Genomic DNA, 21922 nt, shown 5'->3' on the forward strand with positions numbered 1-21922 from the left:
CAAAGCAATCAATGGTAAATTTTCAGGCCAGTACAGAGACCCTATATGCCTAAAATGTAACCATTTATTGTCTACTTCAGTTTTTGTAGAGTACTAGCCACTCCCTAATTAAAATAGAAACTCAGTGGACAACTTTAAGTCAGAACTTTGCCCTTTCCTTTTTCAAATCTACACAAAGAATATGTTTGCCTCAAAATAAGATCCAGAAATGAAGAATTTTATTGCAAAATTTGAAAGCAACTAGGAGTTCCTAAACTTTGATCAAATCAGAGCTGCCAAATATAGTTCCAAATTAAATTTTAACTACTTAAAGAAAAAAAAGAAAAAGAAAACACAACCTCCATCACACAAAAAAAATGGAGACACACAAAATAGTATCCCCAACTGAGATCTAGCACCCAAGATGAAAAGACTTAATATTTGATTTAATTTTCTCATCAGGCAATAATTCTCCGATGATCTTGTCAGAAGGTATCAAAAGATGCTGGAGATATAAACTTCCATTAAAATGAATAAACAAACAAGAGGCTTTAATGCCCTTTCCATGGCAGAAATTGAGCTCAACATGTAACCTGATTAGTGAGAATGGCTTGTTAAGGTAAGATTGGTTCCATTCTAAAGATTTGGCAGATCTTGAAGGAAGGGAGGAAAATACCACCATGTCCTCCCTAAACACCTATTCTTGCTCATTGCCAGGGCTAACAGGGGGTTGGGGTGGGCAAAGCACAACTGAACCAGGACTAGAAGTTCAGCTCCCACCTTCCCTCCCAAATGTCTGCGTAAATAAAGTGAAATGGGAGAGGGTGGGACCCCAGAGAACATATCAGTGCCCTAAATTTCTTGATGGGCCAGGCCCTTGCTTCCTGCAGACCTAAGGCTTTTCAGAAGGAAGCCCCATTCATGCAGATCTGAGGAGATCTGTGCAGGTGAGGGAACATTCTCTCCGCTTTTCTGTAGACTGCTCAAGATCTGCAGAAGGAAAGAATCCATAGTGAGCCTTAAGTTCTTGTCTGCCCTCTCACAGGCATAAGCTAATTCATAGGGCAGGCTATGGAAGTTAGGTTCATTCACTCCATTTTTGTCAGCTAGCAGTTTACAGCAGACAAACCTATTTCGGATCATCAGGGGTTCAGGAGTCAACTGGGTGCTGAAGGGGGAATGATCTAAAACTAATGAGAGCTGGGGGCTCTGATGAATTTCCGACAGTTCACAGGAGGCCAGGAGTCAGTTTCATAACAGAGAAACTGCAGGAGAAAAACATCAACTCCAGCAGGTGGCCCAGGAAGCATCTGGAGGCAGTAATATAGTGAGGAAGGGGTTCTTCACTCCTCACAACTCCTGCCAAAGGGTTTGGAGCATAAAAGAGAGGTAGGGAGTTTCTTCTCCCCAGTTCCCCCCATTTTGCTAACTCAAAGCCTTTGAGAGCCACACAGGAGGTCTGCAGCAACAGAACTCACCTCCACAAGATGGTGGATAGGCACTGTAGTTAGCAGGAGTCTTTGTGGCCATTTACCCTCAAACCTTCTAAGGTCTGTTGGATTGACCATACCCTAGGGTGTGCAGGAACTGAAGTCTTCAGCAGACTTTAGGACCATTTTAAAAGAAAGTAAGGATAAAAATGTTAAGGTCAAGTTCTGTTTGCAGGCAAATATCAGTAGTCTGAGTGCATATTACCTTTTAAAAACATTAGAAACCAAAGAAAAACAAAGTTAAGGTTGAACTTTCTAAGTCCCCAAACTACCTTAACTCTATCTTTCAGAGCAGTGTTCTCAGAAAAGCCTGGAACACATGCTAATTTATCCAACAATAATAGTGGCCACCAAAATTACAGTGCATTATAATCATTGTCAGAGTGTCATTTTATGATCTTCTTTAGTTGTACACACACAGCTTTACCAATTCATGATTAGACAAACAGTATATGGAAAGAATAAATCATTCCTGCTTTCATTAAACGCTTGATCTTTCAAAGTCCTGAGGGGACTCAGTTCTTCATAGGATGTACTCAGCTCTACAACTCTGTGGCAGCCAATTCTCCAAGTGACATTAGCTATTATGCCCCGTATATAAATCTCATCGGTTTAGATTATGCTGTTAGAGTACTTGAAAAAGAGCAGAAGTCAGTAAAGGGACAAGGCTTGCTACTGGAGATTTGTATACATGAAAAATTCTAAAACTAAGGTTCTACAGTTAATGTTTCTAATACTCTATATTTAAATAGAGAAAATGGTAGGCTGGCATCTGTACAGGGACAGAGAAAGTAGTTTAGGCACCTTGTTTAAGAAGTGCAACCTTGATTTTTCAGTACTTGAGCTTTTCATGTTTGGAAGGGTTTTAAAAAAAAAAAGTTTTAAAACGGTAATATGCATTACCTATTGGTATGTGCCTACAACCTTAACTTCACTTTAATTAAGATTTGTCTGGCTATACGTACAATATGATCTAAATGAAAGGGAAAAGGGAACTTTGAGTTTAATCTGAATTATTTAAGGAACCACTGAACATAACATAACATTGATAAATGCAAAGTAATTCACACTGGAGGATATAATTTGAACTATTCATATTTTACTGAGTTCTAAATTCAGCCTGAGCTCATAAAAAGGCCCCGATCTTCACTGCGGACAACACAATGAAGGTCTCTGCTCAATGTGCAACAGGGTTAAAAAAATAGTTGATGCATAATGACTGGAGAATATAAAAATATTATGCCATTGTATAAAATGAATGGTGTGCCCTCATCTGGAAAACTATTTCTGGTCACCTACTCTCAAACAGGACACAGTAGAAAGAGGGGATTCAGAGGTGGGAGCCAAGAATAATTATAAGCATGAAAAAAAAAAAATCTCATATGAAGAGATATTTCAGTTTTTAAACTCATTTATCTTAGAATGGAGATAATTAAAAGGGACATGACTATACAAATATTAATGATAAGACAAGGGAAATCAGGAACTTCGAATCACTCTGTTTCATAATACAAGATCAAACGGACATTCAGTTAAACTGAAAGATGGCAAATGCAAAACTGATAAAAGGAAACACTCTTCCATACAACTAGCCTGTGGAACTCCAAGCCTCAATGCATCTCTTACGGTAGCAGGTAATCTTTTTTAATACTATATAAGTGGCTAATAAATTAAGAATTGACATACTAAATATTAAAAGTTTTGGAAGCACCCTCATCTTTTAGGGTTTAAGACAACCTCTATTTGGGGTTACGATGAAATTTTCCCAGGAAGAAGGCTATCCTATAACTGCTTATACACTGTCTTTTTTGCACTTCCTCTGAAGTGTCCAATACTAGCCATTGTTAGCATCAAGATACTAGATGGACCACCGGTCTGATCCAGTAAGCAACATAGGACTAGGTAATGACAGCTTTCCTTTTTAATTGAGTTTGGTATTTTAAAACATGCAAAAACTTCACCTCACTATCTTCTATATCATATCTAATTTATATCTTGAACAATCAATATCTGAAGGGACTTTCTTCTACAAACAGGAAATATTCCAAAATATTTCCATAAGTTTTGTTTTCCCAGTCATTATCTCTTTCCTCTATTTCAGCTGTATGCTTTAACAGTAAAACAGGGAAGAAAAATCAATGATTTAAAAAAAAAATTGATAAAATGCTTTTTGAGACAAAACGTATCTAAAGATAGTTTAAACTAAGATACGTTATAGCTCAAAGATATCCCATCATGGAATAGGAATTATAAATTTTAATTCTATAGTATGAGACAATACATTCATGTAATGTTTAAATAAAGTTTTGTAAATGAGTTCAAATAGTTATGGATTAGAGACCCAATATTATAGGGTTCCAGGGACTCCTGTACAGATTATTTAGGTTAATCTTTCTACCTATCCAATGGGACTCAGTCCAGAACATACCATCAGAGATACTTAGTTTTGCAGTTCTCAAACTGTGGATTTGTCTCTCCAGAGATAACATGCTTGTTAACAGCAAAAATGTTCTTTAATAAAATAAATAAACATATACAGGTGAGAAATAACAGACCTCAACCCTATTGCCCCCTGCAAATGTGTGTACCCGGAGTCAATCCCTTACCTCTCTCTAAAAGGGCAAAGTTTCAAAAAGTTCAATGAATAGAATATTGATGGGGGCGGAATGGATCACGTAGCCTATAGGATTAACCTGCTTGCTTGCATATTATATATCTTTTCTTATAGTTTCAATATTTGGTTTATTGTAGTAGGTTTATAGATTTATATTAAAGTAAGTTTGGATGTAATGCAAGGAACTTACTACAGGCCATATTCTATATGTTAAGCTAAGGCAAAGTTAGCTTATCTATATTAAGACCTTTTACCCCAAAAAGTAAAGTTGACCTACACCTTGTTACCTAAATAGAGCAATACCCACGCCGATGTCTATGACCTTTTATCTAGATCAATCGACAACGGAGAATGGCATAGGGGGGTTTTCAGTGTTGTACCCACAGACATAACAGGTACACCACAAGGGAACTTATGGGCGTATGTACTTGTCATCAATACGCACAAACATATTAGCCTATGGGATAAGCGCACCCTAACATTTTGTGGGTGAGGAATGAAATTTGGGCATAGAAGGATGGATTTCCAGCACTTGTGACCCACCTCGCTAGAGCACTCCACTCTACCATTCTCATTTATATTCTATTTCTACTCTCTCTCTCTATTCCATCTATGATGGTTACTACTATTAGTAGGCTATATTTGTTCTTAAACTTTAAGTTTCAAGGGAACTAGGCTAAGCTTGGTTTCCCTAAGTTTTATTCTTAGTTTATTAGGTTTTGATTTTAAGTTTAAAGTTAATCAAGTAAACCCCAAGTTAGTATTGATAGCTTTTCGCATTACATTTTTCTAAGCACTGCATCCCTCTCTGAAGAATTGAGAAACCTGAACTGCAAGGCTGGTCCTGTGTCTCTTACCACCAGGTTATCAAGGAACAGTGTGAGTATTTTAACCAAAGCTTTGTAGCATATAATACTATATTACCATATGTATCTTTTGAATTGCAGTAATGCAATTGTAACTGAGTATTTTACCATTTACTTACTATTATTGATTTTAACAAAAAGTCTTTAAAGCTGTATCTGTCTCAGTGTGGGCTTCCTGTCATAACCCCGAGGGTCCTTTGTAAATTCTGTTGAGCCTGATTCGGGACAAGAACTTTATCTTCTGATCAAACAGATTGGAGACCCTAAAACCCATACTATTAACATTAATAATTATTATCAATATGATTAAAATTAAATTAAAATTAATAAATTAAACTCCCATATTATCCAAATTAATAATATTAGTACATCCCAACTCAGGCTACAATCTAGACAAGGAGAAGTCTGGAGATAAATGTGAGAAGGGAGGGAGGGGCAGGCAGTAGAAGCAAAAGCGAAACTGTTCAAGCAGCATATTCCAGAAGTCTTGAGGTCTTCCTGACTGTAGCCTTCACTGATTTGAAATCTACCATACCATTCTCTCACTAGAAGGGAAAACGTATAACGGCAACAGGCCATAAGAGAAAGCCAGTTTGGAAATATTTTAATGAAGTTCCTCTACCTGTGGGTAACACAGGCATGCGTGCAAAATACAAACAGTGCAACAAAAAAATGCAAGGCCTGGTTGCCCGAATGAAACAACATCAGGAAAAGCATTCCTTCTCAGGAGGAAGCTGCTTTGAAGACGATGAAAGGAACATGTCTGAACATGAAGGATCTTCAGACTGGTAATTTTTTTTATTTCATACTTCTTTCTGAAGGACTGCCTGTCTTCCTTCTGGACTATTCTTGAATTATCATATTTGAGCAAAAAATATAGTTGTTACTCTATGGTACTATCATTTTAGATGTAGTTGTGATAAAAAGTAAATAGCTGAAATAGGCAGATCTTCCTTTTACAATTTCACCTTTAAAGTAGTACCGAGAGTCAGTGAATGCAATGAGTAATGCTAAATGAGAAGTATGGTAACAGCAATTAAATAACTACATTGACTTAGTTTGTTTAAGAGAATCCATCCTCAACATACAGGATTCTGAAGACTATCCACCTTCAAGCTCAATTTTTTTTTTAGTTTCAGTTATCTGCCAGTGGTAGTGTTTCAGTCACATTAAGTATGTCACAGCCACAGTACATCACCTGTAGCAAAAAGAAAAAATCTCCATCATCAAGAAACAACCATAGACAAGGTCTAGAGGGTGAAATTGTAAACCTGAGTCTTGATAGGTGGAACAATGTCCACAATGATCCTGTTATATGTGCTTGTGTGACAACAGAAGAAGGGAATATCTTCCTTACAGAAACAATTGATACATCAGTAAATGCACACACAGCAGAATATTTACAAGAAGTAGCAGTAAAAGCTATAGCAAACTGAAAAAAAATTAAAATATCTATTACGCAGCTTGGTCACAGACAATGTTGCAAATGCATTCAAGATACGAAATTATTTAGGAGAGAGAGAAGAGAGTCCCAAGCCAATAACATATGGCTGCAGTGCTCATTTGTTGCACCTCCTAGCAAGACTTTTCAGTGTTCCAGAAATAAAGGCTAATGTTGTTGAAATTGCAAAATACTTCCGTAACAACCACTCTGCAGTGGCTGCTCTGAAAAAAGTGGGAGGAACCAAGCTAACTCTACCACAAGACGTGCGATGGAACTCAGTAGTGAACTGTTTTGAGCACTATATCAAGAACTGGCCTAATCTGATGACAATTTGTGAACAAAATCATAAAAAAATAGATGGCATTGTCACAGCCAAAGTTCTCAACTTTGGGCTTAAGAGAAATGTTGAACACATGCTGAGTTTGCAATGACAGTTAAATTACAAGCATTAAAAAAAATGAACAGAACAAGCACTATCTCTAGCTAATTTTCTTGCAAATATTCTCAATACTCAGTACAAGGATCAAACTATAACTGCTGAAGAAGAGGAGTTGGCTATGACATGGACATCCAACAATCATCCCTTCATAATGCCAATTATAATACACTTCAGAGCTAAGGGTGAACCATTCAAGAAATATATGTTTGCTGATGATGTTTTAAAGAAAGTCACACCAGTGAAGTGGTGGAAGTCACTTAAGCACTCAGAGTCAGAGATTGTTGAAGTGATAATCTCACTTTTAACAGCAGTAGCTTCTTCTGCCGGTGTAGAAAGAATATTTTCTTCCTTTGGACTAGTTTATTTCAAATTGAGAAATCGTTTGGGACCTGAAAAAGCAGGAAAGCTTGTTTTTCTTATCCAGATTATGAACAAACAGGAAAATGAAGGTGAAGACGACTGAGTTAGCTACAGAAGGCAATATTTTAAGTTTCTCATGTTGACCTGGCTAACATGGTTGATTTAATTATTTTTGTAAATATGTCATTTAACTATTTTAGTTAAACAATTTTAACAAACTTGAAAAATGCATATGCTTGTTTTGTTAAAATACTCTATATTTGCTGTTCAAGAAAAGAATCTAGGATACATAATGTTGTTGTTTTAGTTAAATAAAACAATTTAATTGTCTGTCTGGTGATGTTCTTCTCCTAATACAGCATGGCAAGAAAATCCTCCAAATATTAATGATTAACCTATTGAACTGGAGATAGCTCACCTCCCAATGACTTCATAAATATCTGAAAAGTTTTCAGAATAAATCACTGTTTAAAAATGTATAGTGTGTACCTTCTAAAAATGAAACCTACACCTATCTCTGAGTTGTGAGGAATATGTATTAAGGTTATAACAACCAACAAGAATGCACTTTTATGTAGAAATCAATGACTAAATCAAGTCTTCCTAACCAGTGATTTAAATCATGATTTAAATCAAATCTACCCTGCAGCAAAATATCAAAACTTAGCTTACTCCTGCACTGAAGCAACAACGCTATGTTTATGACCTCATATTGCATTGTTGTGGATTGAAAACTGCAATTTAAATGTACAGCAAAATCCAGGAAGAACTAGAAAGGAGTGAATTTAGAGCTATCAGTTAGTAAATATGGCCAAAAAAGCAGCCTATAAATGACTTTATGCTGCAAACCTACAAAGTGCAAATAATTCACCCATTATAAAAGAGTCCTCCTTTAAAACTCTTTGTTAGTCCAATAAAAACTACACTACATTGGAATATGTACTTTATCCTAAAAGGAAGTTATTAGATAAATCTTATCTAATTCTAATTTAAAATCCAGAAATAAAACTAAAAAAAAAAAAGAGTACAGTTACCTGGACTAGAAATCCGGTCACGATATTTAGGAATTTCTCCGCTCAAGGTCTGAAGCATAACCCACATTGTGAAGGTAAAGAGTGCTGCTAGGAAACCATAGAATACCAGATAAAACAGCAAGATTAGACCTGTAAAATTAAAGAACTCAAATTAACAAAATATTTAAACTGAACGTGAGTCTAATTTTTTACTTTGACACTGAGGATTGTAGTTCAATAGGAGTTGGATCAGGTGCTCAGTCCCCACCACTCAAATACAGAGATACCAAATTACATCTTCCTTGTGTTTCAGGATTAGAATCTACAGACATAGCTATATATATATATATATAGCTATATATATATATATACATACATATATATATATAACAACTTCTCATTCCATTTTTTTTTAATTTTGTATTAGATTACATATGATAATATGATTGTAAAATAAAATTGAAATCAACCTTTTTTTTTAATTTTTTTTTTTTTTTTTTTTTTTTTTTAAAAAGAGCTTGAACAGGAGGATGCTCCTTCCCCAGCTTCTGAGGACAATTTTTGTTCTGTTGCAGCTTCTGTTTCTGAGAGCGAAGTAACTGATTGTACCCCAGCATAACAGAGACCTCTACGTGCAATACTATATGTGAATAATCAATCAGATTACAAGCCAAATGACTATACATTAGATTTTCACTAAGTTTAGAGAGCCCTGAATGAAAAAACAAGATGCTATAATGTGAACACAAATTACAACTGTAGAATTTCTCATTCGCTGATTGGGGACTACATGGTGCTTCTTCTGATGCAGAACTTGAGGTACATGTGACAGTAAGTTAGGTGGTTTTGCGATGTGGATAAGAAGGTTGTAGAATACATCCAACACACAACCGGTACATCTTGCAATCATTTCTCAAGCTATCCCAGACATCGGGTTTAGACTGGGCACATTACAGAGCTCCTTTAGCAATTTTATTAACCGATTAGTTTTTTTCTTTTTTAAAGCATTAAGTAAATATAGTTTTTCATTTAACTAAACAGAGTGAACAGACCAGCGGTTCTCAACCTATTTATCATTGTGGGCTGTGCGGGACCCCAAACCTGCTGTGGGGAAGCTGGGAGCCCACCACACACGGCCAGGCAGCCAGGAGCCCACCATGTGCGGCCTTCAGCCCACAGCTGTGTGCTAATTGGGCTGCATGCAGCCCATGGGTTGAGAACCACTGGTCTAGAGCTAAGCTTGGATTGCCCACTTCAGGTGTTTTCTGTAAGCTTTATGCAGGTCTGTGCCAATAAACTACAGAAGGTTTGTCACCAAGGGAAATTGTCTAGAGAGTGAAACTGATAACTTAGAAAAACAGGAAGCTTCATGGAACAAGCTTCCCCCATCCTCTCCAGTATCTCCCAAAATCAACAGAAAATTAAGGTTAGTAAGCAGCTACATTATACTGTAGCATATCAAGCCAAAGCTAATGTTTGCCAATGATTCAAAACATTAAATATATTTCTATATCATATTATTCCTATAATCAGTATTCAAACAAATTAATATTAAAACGTTACTTCTATTGCCTCAAGCTTTGAGAAATCATGATGCTTTCTCAGTTACCACATGGATATCACCTGTGAAGAGTAGTTGAAGGAACAGAGTGTGTGGAAAAAGAGGAAGGAAACTGGACACAGTCACTAAGGATTTAAAGATTTTAAGTTAATATCGCTGGGGTGGAACTGGCTGGAATCCTCATCTTGGCCTAGTCTGCTATGGAGTTAAACTGAACAATTTTAAAAAATGGAACTAGCCTTTAGTTAAGAAATAGATGAAAAGGCTTTAAGATGACCCAGATATACAGGGTTATGTAGTTTTTTTTAATGTTGCCAACTGCTCTTTAACATATTATTTCAACACAGGTGTGAACACTTCATCACCTCAGAGAGTTTTTCATCACGTTGGCAATAGTGATTAATGATTTACAAAAATGAAAGTGACATAAGGGAGCTTTTGCATGGAAAGCCTGGAAGAAAGTATGTGCCTGCAAGATAAAAAATGATGAATCGTGCATTAGTTACGGACTGCTCCTCTGAAAAACTGCTAAAGAGAATAATCTACATTTTAAGTAGCTGTCTGGTTACACAATCTCATAGGTCCTAAAAATAACTAGATATGACACTCTGCAGTAGTACTATTAATGTGCACCTTTCCTGTGTAGTAAGGCAGAAGGCTTTCACCTTAGAAGTGCTGCATCACAAGTCGACTTGAGGGTAAAGGATGCAATTACTCATGTAAGCGATCTCTATCAAAAATGGCTTAGATTGAGCTGTAAGCTTTTACAGGAACGTAGCCCATTCTGGAACTTGGTAACTAAAGCTATTCCAGTAATCCATTTACAAGAGCATATTGTATGCATACAAAATTAAATAGTCAAGTTTGGTAGATTTTCTTTTAGTACATTAAGCTTTGGTGTCTCAAGTAAACCCACAGGAAGAGTAATTTAGAATTAAGGGTGAATAATTGTCCTAAACTTACCTAGATGTGAGTAGGTATTGCAAAAACATTTGAAGAGTGCACAATTTTGTGTGTTGTAATGTTTACTGTGACAAAGTTCCTCCTTTACCTTGGTGGGTCCTGCGCTTATTTGGCAAATTTACTCACCTCAGTGATCTTCCCCACAGTCTGGGTCAACTTCTCCTGCATCTGATCAGGAGTTGGGAGGTTTGGGGGGAACCTGGGCCCGCCCTCTACTGCAGGTTCCAGCCCAGGGCCCTGTGGATTGCAGCTGTCTATAGTGCCTCCTGTAACAGCTGCATGACAGCTACAACTCCCTGGGCTACTTCCCCATGGTCTCCTCCGAACACCTTCTTTATCCTCACCACAGGACCTTCCTCCTGGTGTCCTGATAAGCTTGTACTCCTTGTCCTCCAGCAGCACACCCCTCTCACTCACAGCTCCTTGCGCCTCTTGCCCCAGCTCCTCACACTCACTTCCCTCTTCTGGCTACCCCACCCTGACTGGAGCGAGCTGCTTTTTAAACCCAGGTGTTCTGATAAGCCTGCCTTGATTGGCTGCAGTTGTTCTAATAGCCTGCATGCCTTAATTGGTTCTAGCAGTTCCTGATTACTCTAGTGCAGCCCTGCTCTGGTCACTCAGGGAACAGAAACTACTCACCCAGTGACCAGTATATTTGCCCTCACCAGACTCCTGTACCAACTGGCATCAGTCTGTCAGGCGTTACATAGTAGGGCCCTGAAAAAAGTCCACCAGATGATTACTAGCCATACGTATCACGCAATATAACAGATGGAAAAAACAGTTACTTTTTCCGTAACTGATGTTCTTCGAGATATGTTGCTCATATCTATCCACAATAGGTGTGCATACTCGCCACGTCCACCTGTGCCGGAAGTTTTCCCTACAGTCTCTGTGGGGGGGGGGGAACGTCCCCCCATGAACCCTGGAGTGGCTCCTGCCCGGTGCGGTATAACGGGAGCTGCGCGCTCCCCCACCCTCCGTTCCTTCTTGCCAGATAACTCCGACAGAGGGGAAGGAGGGTGGGATGAGGAATAGACATGAGCAACACATCTCAAAGAACATCAGTTACGGAAAAGATAACTGTTTTTTCTTCAAGTGATTGCTCATGTATATTCCACAACAGGTGATTTCAAGGTATATCTGTTGGAGGTGGGTAAACAAAGTATATCTGTTGGAGGTGGGTAAAAAACCCAGCATCATCCTGGTCTGGGAGACGATCGCATAGTGCGAGGCGAACGTGTGAACCGACGACCATGTGGCGGCCCTATAAACATCCACGGGGACGTGGGCCACGAAGGCAGCTGAGGAGGCCTGTGCCCAGGTCAAGTGCACCCTCACAATGGTTGGCAGGGGAATGCCTGCCAGCTCATAACAGGAACGGATGCACAAAGAGATCCAGTTGGAAAGCTGCTGAGTGGAAATCGGCTGGCTCCTCGCACGCTCAGCTGTGAGGACTTTCTGAATGGCTGAGTCTGCTCGAGGTAGAAAGCCAGAGCCAATCGAGCACGTGGAGACAGTTCCTCACTGGATGCGTGAAGCTTGGGGCAGAGGACCGGCAGAAAAAATATCCTGACCCATGTGGTAGGTGGAGACCACCTTCGGGAGGAACACAGGGTGTGGGCGGAGCTGGACCTTGTCCTTATGAAAGGCCGTGTATGGCAGTTCGGAGGTCAGGGCCCTGAGCTCCGAAACTTGCCTGTCCAACATGATAGCAACCAGCAAGGACACCTTCCACGAGAGGTGAGACCAGGAGCACATGGCCAGTGATTCAAACAGGGGCCCTGTGAGATGAGCCAAACCAGGATTAGGTCCCACTGTGGAACCAGGAGTCTAGAATGTGGGAAAAGACAGTCTAGACCCTTAATGAACCAGCCAGTCATAGCATGGGAAAACACCGTGTGTCCTTGCACCAGCGGATGGAAGGCCATTATGGCCGCCAGGTACATCTTGACGGACGTGGTCACTAGGCCCTGGGCCCTCAGGTGGAGGAAGTAATCAAGGATAAGTTGGATCAGGGCCGTCACCGGGAAGACACTGTGGTCTTCCACCCACCAAATAAGAGTGGTGAGCGGAGGGCCGTCTACTTTCGAAGAGGGCACATTGAACCTACTCTGAGCACATCCTTTCCTCTCCTCCAATGAGCAGCCATGCCGTAAGGTGAATCGCTGCTAGATTGGGAGGGAGGCAGCGGCCCTGGTCCTGTGAGAGCAGGTCTGGGCGGAGCAGCAATGGCCATAGCGGAGCTACCGCCAGGCCCGTGAGGGTCCCGTACCAATACTGCCTGGACCATGCCAGGGCAATCAGGAGAACTCGAGCCTTGTCCAACTTTATCTTTTCCAGAACCCTGGTGATTAGAGAGAACAGGGGCGGAGTCGTAGAGAAGCCAGCCTGACCAGGACAGGAGAAAAGCATCAGAGATAGTGCCCCTTCCCCAGGCCTTCCTTGGAGCAGAACCGGGGGCGTCGCCGGTTCTGCTGAGCCATGAACAGGTCCACCTAGGGAGTTCCCCACCTTTGGAAGAGCCGGTGCTTGAGTCACTGCTCAAGTGATCCACCCTCTCGTTGCAGGTGCCCAGTGAAGGCCTTCAGGTGGATGTTGTGGGCTATACAGACGTCCCACAGCCTGAGGGCTTCGAGGCAGAGGGCAGAGGAGCGGGTCTCACCTTGCATGCTGATACAGAACATCAAGGCCGTGTTGTCCGTGAGGACCCTGATTACCTTGCCCTCCAGGTGCAATCAGAAGACCATACATGCCAGCCGCACTGCTCTGAGCTCCTTGATGTTTACGTTTAGGGTCAGGTCCTGAGCCGACCACAGGCCTTGGGTCTGAAAGCTCCCCAAATGGGCCCCCAACCCAGGTCCAACACATCAGACACTAGCTCCAGTGACAGGGCCCTGTCCCTGAACGGGATCCCTTGGGGCATGTTGTTCGGAGTGGACCACCATCGCAGGGAGGTAATCACAGTGTCCATCCTGTCCATGGCCTGGGAGAAATTCGAGGCCAACCAGAGCTGGAAGGGCCTCATCCTGAGTCTGGCATGACAGATCACATACGTGCATGCCGACATATGACCCAAAACCCTGGCTGTTGTCACCAGGAACCTTGTGATCGAGTCGATGAGACCTTTCAGGGTCTCAAACCTGTCTGGTGGGAGGGAGGTCCTGGCCGACACTGCGTTCAGGAACACCCCAATAAACTCTATGTGCTGGACCGGGACTAACGTGGACTTGGTGTTGTTTACCAGTAGGCCCAAGGTGGTGCACATGGACAGGAGCGCCACGTGATCCCACACCTGCGAACATTAGGTGCCCTTGACAAGCCAATCGTCCAGACAGGGAAATATCTGTACCCGCCGTCATCTGAGGTAGGCCACTACCACCGACATGCATTTTATAAACACTCTGGGGGCAGTGGACAGCCCAAATGGGAGGACCGTAAATTGGTAATGATTCTGTCCCACCACAAAAGGGAGGAAGCACCTGTGCCCCTCAAATACGTGGATGTGGAAGTACGTGTCCTGTAGATCGAGGGCAGTATACCAGTCCCCAGGATGGGGATGATGAAGGCAAGGGAGACCATGCAGAACTTGAGCTTCACCATGTGCTGGTTCAGACCCCATAGGTCCAGTATGGGCCTGAGACCCCCCTTTGGCCTTTGGAATAAGGAAATAATGGGAGTAGTACCCCTTGCCCATGAACTCCTCAGGCACCACCTCTATCGCTCCTACTCCTAGGAGCCTCCCCACCTCCTGCTCGAGCAGAGCTTCGTGTGAGGGGTCCCCCAGGAGGGACAGGAGCAGGCGGTGGTTGGGCGGGGAGGAGATAAACTGGAGGGTGTAACCCTGGGATACGGTGGTCCAAAGTGAGCTTAGACCATTCCGGAAGGAAAGCACACAACCGGCTGGGTTGGATCCCTGACGAGGACTAGCGGGTTGCCCCCTGGCATCCCATCAAAACGCCTTTTTCCCCACCTGTATCAGAGGGGTAGCCATGTTAGTCTGGATCTGTAAAAAGCGACAAAGAGTCCTATGGCACCTTACAGACTAACAGAACTATTGGAGCATAAGCTTTCGTGGGTGAATACCCACTACGTCAGATGCACGTGGTGGACATTTCCAGAGGCAGGTATAAATATGCAGACAAGAATCAGTCTAGAGTCTTTTCTGGACCTGCCTGCCCTTGAAGGGTCCAGGCCCGGGTGGAGGCAGAGACTGCCTGTGAAAGCACCTCTTATAGTCCCGTTGCTTCTTATGGACAGTCTCGTACTTCAAGAGGGTGGCCGGGGTTGGAGTCTGCTGTGCTTGAACTTACCTTTTGCCGGAGCCGGGACATAGAGACCCAGGGTCTGGAGGGTCGTGCGGGAGTCCTTCATGCCATGCAGCCCTGTATCTGTTTCCTCTGCCAACAGCTTTCCCATTAAATAGGCAATCCTGCATGGAAGATTGTGCCTCGCTGGAGAGCCCGGAAAGCAGGAGCCATGATCGCCGTGTCCACAGCATCTGAGTTAGCCTGAAGGGAAGCCCGAACTGCCACTGCCCCTTCCTCCACCAGCACCCAGAACTCCTCCTTATCACACTCCTGGAGGAAGACCTCAAATTTAGGCAGGGTGCCCCACAGATTAAATTCGAATTGACCCAATAGGGCCTGATGGTTTGCCACTCGTAACTGGAAGCTCGAAGACTAATACATTTTTCTTCCGAAAGATTCCAGCCTCCAAGAGTCTTTGTTCTTTGGGGTTGGGGCTGGCTAACCCTGTCATTCCCTGTGGTTGACCGACTCAACCACCAGGGAGTTGGGCGCCAGGTGAGTATATAGGTACTCATGTCCTTTAAGGGTACAAAGTACTGGTGTTCTGCCTTTTTTGATATGGGGGCCAACAAGGGCGGTGTTTGCCACAGGACATTTGAAATTTTAGCCACCCCTTCAGGGAGCAGCAAGGCCACCCTATCCAGTGCCAATGGGGACCACATGTTGAACAGGGAGTCTGAGGGCTCCTCCATCTCCTCTGCCTGGAGATGGAGGTTTGTTGCCACCCTCTTTAAGAGCTCTTGGTGGGCCCTGAAGTCCCCCTGCGGGATAGAGGGAGGCGGGGCGGGGCAAAGAGGCTGGTGCAGTGCTTTGGGTGTTGGCCAGCACTGGAGGATCCACCACCTGGTCAGACTCCGGGCATGGTACCGAGGACAAGCGTCCCACTGACTCCTTCGTCGGAGGTCTGGAGAGGGAGGCTGACGGTACTTCCGAAGCTCTGGCCACCAAGCAAGCTCCCACTGGGGGCTGTGCCAGAGGCCACAGTACCCACTGAGCTGGCCACGATGCTCAGTGCTACTGCACCTGCTGTGGCACCGGTGGGGCCAGCTGCCCGGTCCGGCCCACTGAAGGACGGCTACGAATGGAGACTGGGCTAGCGTAGGATCTGCTGCTGTCTCTCGACTGAAAGGAGGGTGGTGCCAGGATTTGCAACAGTCACAGGAATGCGATCTCGACATGGAGGACTGGTACTGACGGTAACAGCTGCTCCGCGAACGGCCTCAACAGGCAGACCTGCAATGGCGAGGCGCCAGCGATCGACGCCCGGGGCTGCAGTGCCTTGGCAGAGACTTGGAGCAGGAGCCCAAGTGGAAACAGCAACAACGACCATGCCGTGACTGACTGCGGTACCCTCTCGACAACGTCCGCCGCGGTCCTGTCGATATCCACTCTCTGAGTAGGGCCAGTGTCAACAAGTCTCAGCTGGATGGAACCCGGCTCGAGAGTCTGATTGGCGTCAAGGGCGATCCATGTGGACTCTGTCCCAAGTGGACGCTGGGCGATGACTGGCATCAGGAACATTCCCTCGACTGAGACCAGTACCGAGCCGGAGGCAAGTGTGGAGATCCCACCGGAGGCTTGCCTCTAGAGCATGGGGCCAACATCAGCGGCACTCTGGGCACCGGCATGGACAAGACATCCCAAGCCACCTGGAGGGCTTCGGGCGTGGATGGCATCTGGACATCCGGAGAGGCCTGTTCCAAAGGGGCTGGGTTACTCCACTCTATGGGAGTCGGAGGCCTAGGGCCTGATGGGGATCAAGACTGCCCGACATGGGCCTACCCTCTGTCTCAGACTTCCCTCGGTGCCACTGCGAAGAGGGAGACTTCTTGGCCCTCTTGACGTGCCCTGAGGACGGAGACTGGTGCTGACCGGTTGATGACACTGACAGATCACTGTGTACTGAGACCGCAGTGCCCGGTACTGGCTTGAAGCGGTGTGCCGGGGTCAGCGTGACTCCTTCAAAATGGATGGGAGCCTAATGTCCCTTTCTCTTTCGGTCCAAGGCTTAAATGATTTGCAAATCTTGCAGCTCTTGCTGATATGGGTTTCTCCCAAGCAGCGCAAACAGCCTGTGTGCGGGTTGCTTCTTGACAGAACGCTGACAAGAACTGCAGAACTTAAATCCCGGAGCTCGAGGCATGCCCCAGCCCAGGCTCACTGACTAACAAAACTAACTATAGGTACTAAATGAATAAACAGTTCTGGGACGAGGTACAGCAAAGCTGGAGCAGAGCAGTTCCGACACACCTTCACTGGAGGCAAGAAGGAACTTAGGGTGGTGGGAGCACGCAGTTCCCCTTATACCACACCAGAGGGGGCTCTCCCTCCTATAGGTACTGCTAGGGGAAAAACTTTCGGCACTGGTGTACGTGGTAAGCACGCACACCTATTGTGGACTACACATGAGCGATCACTTGACGTAGTTGTCTAAGGTTTAAGATAAAGCATTATGATGCACACAACGATCCCAGCTACCATGGAGACTGTGGGGCAAGGGAGAACATATGCTGATTTCAAACCAGGAGTCTTTCCCAGGAAGACCCCATATTTTGCATTCTTACATGGTAGCTAAACTATCAAATTTGGAATTTCCTCCCTCCTAGGAGGGAAGAGAACAGCACCACTCATTTCTCCTCATCTTGTCTTTTGTGGTTTGTTTGGCTTCTCAGTTTTGAATGCCCCCCTCTCACTCTTTCCTCACTATGTCTTCTTGCCTGTACACAGTTGCCCAGAGAAGCAAATGATATTCTTGTAAATTTATATTTCCCTCTTCTCAATATGAATGTAGTAAAAAAAAAAGCTATTTCATTCTGATTTCACAATTTTTTTTTCATACTTTAGCAAAAGTAAAAATAATCTCCAAACATTTTGGAAATATAGTTCTAGTAGATGACTAAGCAGTCCTATAGAAATATTTTCCCACATCACGGCTGGCTTTACCAAATCATTTTGCTAACTTGTGAGTTACTGCCTACCTTAGAAGCCATGCTTCAAACTCAATTCTCAGGCAGCAACAGTTAGAAATCTCAAGGTTAAAGTGTCCATTCATACAAATGGCATTCAACAATATAGGGTAAATCATTTCTCTTACTTAAAAGATCTGAGTCCAGATTCTCTGCTGCACCAAGTTTATGATTTCTCTTAGGAGCTGCTCTAACATCCACCATCTGGCAGTAGAGTTGCCAAGGGACTGCCTGCCTGCTGAGCATCACCATAGCACCTGCCACACACATCTTGTACTGGGGCTATGAAGAGAGCAACATTTGAAGATAGCTATGCCAACTCTATGCCCACAAGGGACTCTCCCCTCTCCTTTTTTGGATGGGAGTGAAGGGATTAGAAGCAGATTCCACCCCCTCTGTACCACAAGAGAATCTGGTCACTAGATCAGAAATGGCAAATTTGGGGGGTTCTTTTTAAACTAAGAGTAAATACTTTCAAAATTTTATAATTTCTGCCTGTTTCACTCTAATTGTCTGGTTCCCTCCCCCTCCCCCACACAACTCACTTCCTCCCTAAATACTTCGGAAAAAGTACAGATGGGACTCTGCATCTTCTCCTCTTCTTCCCAGCCAAAACTCCGAATAACGACCAAGGCCAGTTCTAATTTGTGTATGTCTGATCATTTAAAATTAAGGTTTACTGGTAACTCTACAGAGAGTCCAAAACTATACGAAGAGCTGACTGGTCATAAGGTCTCCGAATTTCCAGTTACCAAGTTTCATTTAAGGAAACTCAGCGTATTAAATATTTCTCTATTATCACTTTTCCATATGAACAACTGCTACAATTGCTACAGGATTTTGTGATCAGAAGGAAGGGAGAGATGTTCTGCATGATTTTGAATGGAGATTGTCTAAAAAGCAGCAGGCATATTATTGTAAAAAAAAAAATTTTAAAAAATTATGAAGTATAAGAACCCTGACCTGCTCACGTCACTAATTAGGTTGTCTTACCACTTCATCTTACACTCTGACCAATAGGTGAGAAATGAACAGGAGAAAAATTCAGCTCACACTGATGTAGCTGTGTTAACTCTAACAGGATAGCATAAGTAAAAGGTAATAAATGTCTGTCAGTAAACAGAAGGGACTCTAAAAATCTAAAAGTGTCATGACCTTGTTTAACAGACCTGATTCCTGAGTGTCTTTGGACTAGAAACACAGCTTAAAGCTCTTTTTATAGCAACACACTATCAAGAAGCTCTATTTTTCACAATTTTTCTGCACTCTCAGCAATTAATAGGAAAAGTTTCCTTTAGTACAACAGTGACACATTCCATTTAACAAACATGGACTTGTGTTAACAGCACAAACCAAATTGGTTGATTTGGTTTATTTCCTTGTGCTACTTCAAGTGTAGCCAATGTAAATAACATGTACAGCTCAGAAAATGACTAACTTCTGTTGCAGAAAAAGCAGATAAAATTAACACTGTATGGATGCTAGAGGGAATTTTTTGAAGCTATGCAATAGATTAAAGCTATGAAGACATTTTAGAATCGTGAGAAATTGTCAGTTTTGTCCTGCACTGCTACACATTTTTAAATTCACAACAAGCACTAGTTTACAGTTTAGCCACTAAATTGTATGTCCAATAATCTCTCTAAATTGATAAATTTTTGCTTTAAAAATAATTCCAGCTGGATATTATACTATCATCCCATCTGGTATTTAGTAACCAATAGCATGTGAGCCTAACATTTAAAACAATAAATTCATCTCCTTATATGTACTACTAGAGATATATCACCAAAAACATGTTACACAAGATATTAAAGGGAAGGATGTTTCCCCGACAAGCTACAGAATCCCAGCAGGAGATTCAGATGTGCAAATTTAAAATTCAATTCAAATGGCCAGAAGCATTTTTTTAACTTTCAGAACACTGGGTTCAGCAACAACAAATAGTTTTCCTGCTAAAAAGCTTTATTTTCTCAAAAACATACAGATAGAAGGGAGTCTCATTTTTGGCAAACTTTTCTAACCCACAAACCTTCAAGCCTCCATGCTGTGGATCAACTGTTCCTGCAGGGAAAGCCTGAACTCTGCTCTATCTTGACCATTTAATTTTGAGGACAAATGCAGAAAGGAAAGAAATGTCATACTATAATTTATACCACTTCTTCAGACAATCTCAAAGTCCTGATCACATAGAGAGTTAACAGTAAATTGTGAAGATTTCCTGTTTGAAGATCAGCAGGACTCCTACAGAAGTCAGAAAAAACCCCAAATTTTATTTATTTATTTATTGACTACAGCAACAGTCAATTCTGAACTCAAACAAGTGAAGCAGGCCTACAGTATTTCCCTCCTTGATGTCATGTCCCTAAAATCCTCTCTACTAAGATAGCTTCTTTTGTAGCAAATTTTTTTTTGGTTCATTAGATTAAGTTATAGTTATTTTAAATATTGTTTAAAACTTCAGTTGAAGTTTTAAGCACCATCAAGTATGATTTTTTAAGTCTGCTGAAGAACTGAGCCAGTTCATATTAAATATATAGCATCAATTCAGCAGAGTAGGATTCGTACGTACTCTACAGTACCACCACCATATATTTTAATCAGTTTAAATAAACCTGTATGAAGAGAAACATTAGCTCCTGAACTACAGAATGGATACTTGTATTACCCAAATCACAATTATTTCAGCATAATGAACAAGGGAATTTAATGTTTTCATCTGGAGAGACAAGACTAAGGAGTCATAGAAAGGAAGACAATAGTAAGGTAAAAGGAGACTAGCGCATGGGAGGGGATTTGAGCAGCCGTAAAAAGAGCTCAGATAAGTGGAGTATACATGCCATGAGTTGGAGAGGTGATGGACAGTGTTTTAGACATAGAATAGAAGAGAGTTTAGGGGTTGAAACAAATAATATAGACAGTGGAATAAAATCAAGAATAAGACACTAAAGGAGATAAAAGTTTCTCTCACACTTAGTTTTGAAATTTTAAATCAAAATGCTCTATTTCTTCAGAGGAGTCAAAAGCAAGATCAACATTTCAACAAAATTAATGACAACATGGCCGGTAACAACTTCCATCTAGTCAGCAAGACTGTCTTTATTTTGGCAAAAAACATCTAGTTTTAGAACTGTTTAATTCAAACAATGAAACTGATTATTCAATATGAATGATTAGTACAGTGGTTCTCAAACTATTGTATTGGTGACCCCTTTCACATAGCAAGCCTCTGAGTGTAACCCCCCCTTATAAATTAAAAACACTTGTTTATATATTAAACACCATTATAAATGCTGGAGGCAAAGTGAGGTTTGGGGTGGAGGCTGACAGCTCACAATCCCCCATGTAATAACCCTGCGACCCCCTGAGGGGTCCCAACCCTGTTTGAGAACCCCAGGATTAGTAAATATGCAGGTTTTGGGAGCATTCAACTCATTAATAGAAATTGCCATAAGAGCACAGATATTAAAGATAATTATGCTCTATCTGCTCAAATTTTCCCCAGTTGCAGAAATTATTGTGCCACTTCTGCTAATAATAATAATAAATAATAATAACCACAAAGTGTTGCCAATACAGAATAGCTACTGCATTTCAGTAGCAGGGAAGGGAGATAAGAACACTTCTGTGAAACACTTCACAGTAAAAGGCATTATATGAATGTAAAGTTATTTGATTCAGCTATGTTGATTTGCTTATCCACTAAGCTAAAAAGAGACATGCTTTTTTTGCTTCTTTATGATGTCTAAAAGCCTGAAAAGGTTCTCTAGCAAACCCTTTCTACACCTCAAGCTTTGTTTTTTTGGGTTAGAAATTCAGATTTGTTAAAAATTCAACTCCCTGCCTCTTACTCCCGGAGCTCAGATACCTCACAGGTCCTCCTCGGGTGAGTGGGAGGGAAGAGGACTACATGGACT

At 42.2% G+C, this 21922-nt stretch overlaps 1 protein-coding gene across 2 annotated transcripts in view; it reads right to left on the bottom strand.

Annotated features, from left to right (window-relative positions):
- Positions 1-21922, bottom strand: part of ATP1B3 (ATPase Na+/K+ transporting subunit beta 3) — a 78447-nt gene that overhangs the window by 47877 nt on the left and 8648 nt on the right. The window contains exon 2 of one of the 2 annotated variants that reach the window (XM_032765673.2): positions 8227-8355. The exons of the other annotated variant lie outside the window; for it this stretch is intronic. Coding sequence (XP_032621564.1) covers positions 8227-8355 — 129 coding nt within the window. The remainder of the gene's footprint in view (positions 1-8226; positions 8356-21922) is intronic. 2 annotated transcript variants of the gene reach the window in all.

The sequence above is a fragment of the Chelonoidis abingdonii genome, chromosome 8, assembly GCF_003597395.2.
Source record: "Chelonoidis abingdonii isolate Lonesome George chromosome 8, CheloAbing_2.0, whole genome shotgun sequence".
NCBI classification, from domain to species: domain Eukaryota; kingdom Metazoa; phylum Chordata; order Testudines; family Testudinidae; genus Chelonoidis; species Chelonoidis abingdonii.